The 3,591-nt window shown below is 46.1% G+C and overlaps 1 protein-coding gene across 1 annotated transcript; it reads right to left on the reverse strand.

The window, feature by feature from the left end:
- Positions 1-273: 273 nt before the first annotated feature.
- Positions 274-1,361, reverse strand: LOC121588164. The gene is made up of 2 exons (XM_041905814.1): positions 1,251-1,361; positions 274-1,185 (listed from the first exon to the last, which is right to left on the reverse strand). The coding sequence occupies exon 2, from the start codon at positions 1,145-1,147 to the stop codon at positions 437-439; it is 711 nt and encodes a 236-aa protein (XP_041761748.1). The 5' UTR covers positions 1,148-1,185; positions 1,251-1,361; the 3' UTR covers positions 274-436.
- Positions 1,362-3,591: the final 2,230 nt, after the last annotated feature.

Consider the following 3,591-nt stretch of genomic DNA (forward strand, 5'->3'; position numbering starts at 1 on the left):
GCTAGTGTTAATCAACGCTACACGCACAACTGGTTCGGCACAACCGTCTTCTATCTTCGGCGCTCAGCTGGCGTAACGTGTCGAGTGTCGCATATGTTCTCGTCTGCTATTTGTGTCGTGCTCCCTATATAGTGCCTGTGTCGGGAACATTTGACCATGACCCTCACTAAACACTAGGAACAATTGAATCTATGAGCTGTGATTTAGTCTTAGTCCACGTCTGCTATCATGATAATAGTTGTTTTACTTAAAAAAAGACGAAACAAATCAACATAACGTTATTATTATTCCGTACTTTATTCGCTGTTACTTCTAACGACAGGTATACAAACGAGTTAGCAGATGCCTGTGAGGAGATAAGATGATACGTGCACAATTCCTAATACGATACATTTAAAGACTGATTTACAAATAAACCCTTTGCCGCGTGCCTCCACTACCTGCCATCGTCTTCCTCTTCTTCGCTTGTTTCGCCAGCCCGTTCCGTACTACCCGTTACCAGACCCTTCTCCTGGATCGCCGCCGCAACCGCTGTCTCGAGGATGAAATTGTCCTGCAAGGCACGTCCTGCTGCAGGCCAGCTTGGTCCTGGTGACGATTGCTCGACCGGATCACGCACCACCCGGATAGCTTGCGGTTGGGATGACGATGTCGATGGTACCGTGGACGGGCCGGCCATTTCGTCCGCTCGGGGAGCAGCAGCAGCAGCAGCTGCGGTCGCTGCAGGCAGCAAACCTCTTGCACTGATGGCCATGCGAACCGCTTCATCCTCAAACAGTTCGTCATCGTTCGCGGCCACCGGTTGCTGCGCGCTGTTCGGATTGTTTCGACGCTCGAAGAAGACCAGGTACCGTTCCAGCACCATGTTCAGTATGTTGTCATCGATGCAGGCAGCGATTTGACTTTCCTGCCAGCTGCGCAGATCGTTCGCGAGCTGCTCGCGCCGATTGATGTGCTCCAGCGAGCTGGACGAGGTGCTTGCCATCGGCATGGCAACGTCCCGCTCGCCCAGGGCCCGCGAATGGGAGCTCAGTCCCTGGAAGGACAGCAGACGGGGCCGTTTGTTCAGCATCGTTTCTACGCAGCTGGTACGATGGTCGTTCGCAGTGGTACCGTCCGTCAAATCATCGCCCCTCGGTCCACTCATGTTCAGTGGAACATTTTAGTACGCGTACGCGAAGGTAGCTGTAAAACACAACATACTGAAGTTAGTGCACTGTACTGGGAAACGGCACGGTAGCACCACAAACCTTGTGAAAATTAGCCCTGCTTTGTTTTTGTTTTGTACTGTTGTTTTCACAATTTTCCAACCAAATCGATTAAAAACAATGCGCAATTGTCAAACTTCGGCTGAGACCAGTGTGGCCAGAATATTTTGGCGGTTTTCGATAGGCGCAACAATATCTTATCGGTAGTTTTCGGTAGGTTAAAACTAGAAACTTAACTCGAGTTAAAAGAAGTGAAAGCGAAAGAAGTGTTAAGCGGGATGGGGTGGGGTGTACGAATGCGCAAAATGAAAGTTCCATTTCAAAAGAATATGCATCCTTTACCTAGGATATGGATTAGATTTGGTTCAGCGGTTACACAAATGAAGGTCTTCCTGAAGTGTTGATCTGAAAATTGTACTAGGAATTCTAAGCCAAAGAAGGACTGAGATGCAAATTTTCTTCTAAATGGTGGCAAGTTCTTTTTCTCGGGCCTCCACGCGACCTTCCCAAGTGCCACAAATCCACTAAACGACCACTAAACGGCTTCTAAACGACTCAAGTTCTCTACCTAAACGGAATATAGAAAGACTTCGTTTAGCAGACGCCAAACGACTCATGCATTCTAAAAATAGCAAAAAAAGCTGGTGGCGCTATCTGTTGGTGGGATACCCCAACCAGTTGAGCTTCATCGCTTGGAGGAGAGCTTTCTCATTTCCTCTGTACTGTTGTATGGTTTCGCATTGAAGTTATGCATCGCTAGAACTAGAACGGCGATACGATTGTTTAAATACTAAACTCCAACGGAAACCACCAGCACTGAAGCAAGTGAGATTTGAGCAATGGTCATTGGTGTTGATTCCCACGTATCTAACCACACGACCATTTATATAGATTTTTGCTCAGAAAGTTAGAAGGCTATATAGGTCATAATAAAATGCAACTTGTCGAAACACATTGCAAGAAAAGGATAGCAATATAATGATGAGTTGTAATACGCCATCTATTGATCAAACCAATGAAGCTGTGGAGCTTTCATTTTTTTTCTATGGATATTCAATTTTCCAGTCGTTTAAGCTTAATCTGTGGCGCTTGGGCGGTGTCTCACTCGCACTAGTGCAGCATGTTCGGGGAGAAACGGGAAGGAAGGGGTATGGAGAAAATACAATGAAACAGCCCCAAGCGCCACAGATTAAGCTTAAACGACTGGAAAATTTAATATCCATATAAAAAAATGAAAGCTCCACAGCTTCATTGGTTTGATCAATAGATGGCGTATTACAACTCATCATTATATTGCTATCCTGTTCTTGCAATGTGTTTCGACAAGTTTCATCTTATCATGACCTATATAGCCTTATAACTTTCTGAGCAAAAATCTATGTGAATGGTCGTGTGGTCAGATACGTGGGTATCAACACCAACGACCATAACTCAATTCTCACTTGCTTCAGTACTGGTGGTTTCCGTTGGAGTTTAGTAATTAAACAATTGTATCGCCGTTCTAGTTCTAGCGATGCATAACTTCAATGCGAAACCATACAACAGTACAGAGGAAATGAGAAAGCTCTCCTCCAAGCGATGAAGCTCAACTGGTTGGGGTATCCCACCAACAGAGAGCGCCACCAGCTTTTTTGCTATTTTTAGAATGAATGAGTCGTTTGCCGTCTGCTAAACGAAGTCTTTCTATATTCCGTTTAGGTAGAGAACTTGAGTCGTTTAGAAGCCGTTTAGTGGTCGTTTAGTGGATTTGTGGCACTTGGGGCGCGAGCGAGCGTTCTTTTCAGCGAGAGCGCCTCGTGTATTTTAAAGAGAGCAGCATGCAAGAGAGCGCCGGTCTGGTGGTACAGTCGTCAACTTGAACGACTTAATAACATGCCCATCGTGGGTTCAAGCCCCGGATAGACCGACCCCCCATAGGTAGGTAGGACTGACTATCCTGCTATGGTAGCAATAAGTCACTGAAAGCCAAGCCCACTTCACTAGTGGGTACAGGCAGGACTTGACCGGCAGCGACTGTTGTGCCAAAAAGAAGAAGAAGAAGGAGCAAGAGAGCGCATTCTCCCTGTGGTAGCGCTCCATCCACCATTCATTAATTATCAGCCCAAAACAACGGACTTCGGATCCGATCTTGGGCCGGACCCCCACCGTGTGTTTCTACCTTCCCCTCGCCTGAAAATTTCATTCTCTTTGTCTGTCGGGTAAGCTTTAACCACCGACAAACCGACGTGACACTTCGAACAAAATGAGCTTCAAAGGTTGTCTCCTTATTTCAAATGAAAATACGTTAAACACTTGCGCCATCTCTATAATGATTCGCTGTAGTAAGCAGAGAAGAGACTGCTAAATCCCCTTTTTGTTTTTCTTCGCAAATTCCAATGCGTAT

Source organism: Anopheles merus, chromosome 2R (assembly GCF_017562075.2).
Source record: "Anopheles merus strain MAF chromosome 2R, AmerM5.1, whole genome shotgun sequence".
Lineage (NCBI taxonomy): Eukaryota > Metazoa > Arthropoda > Insecta > Diptera > Culicidae > Anopheles > Anopheles merus.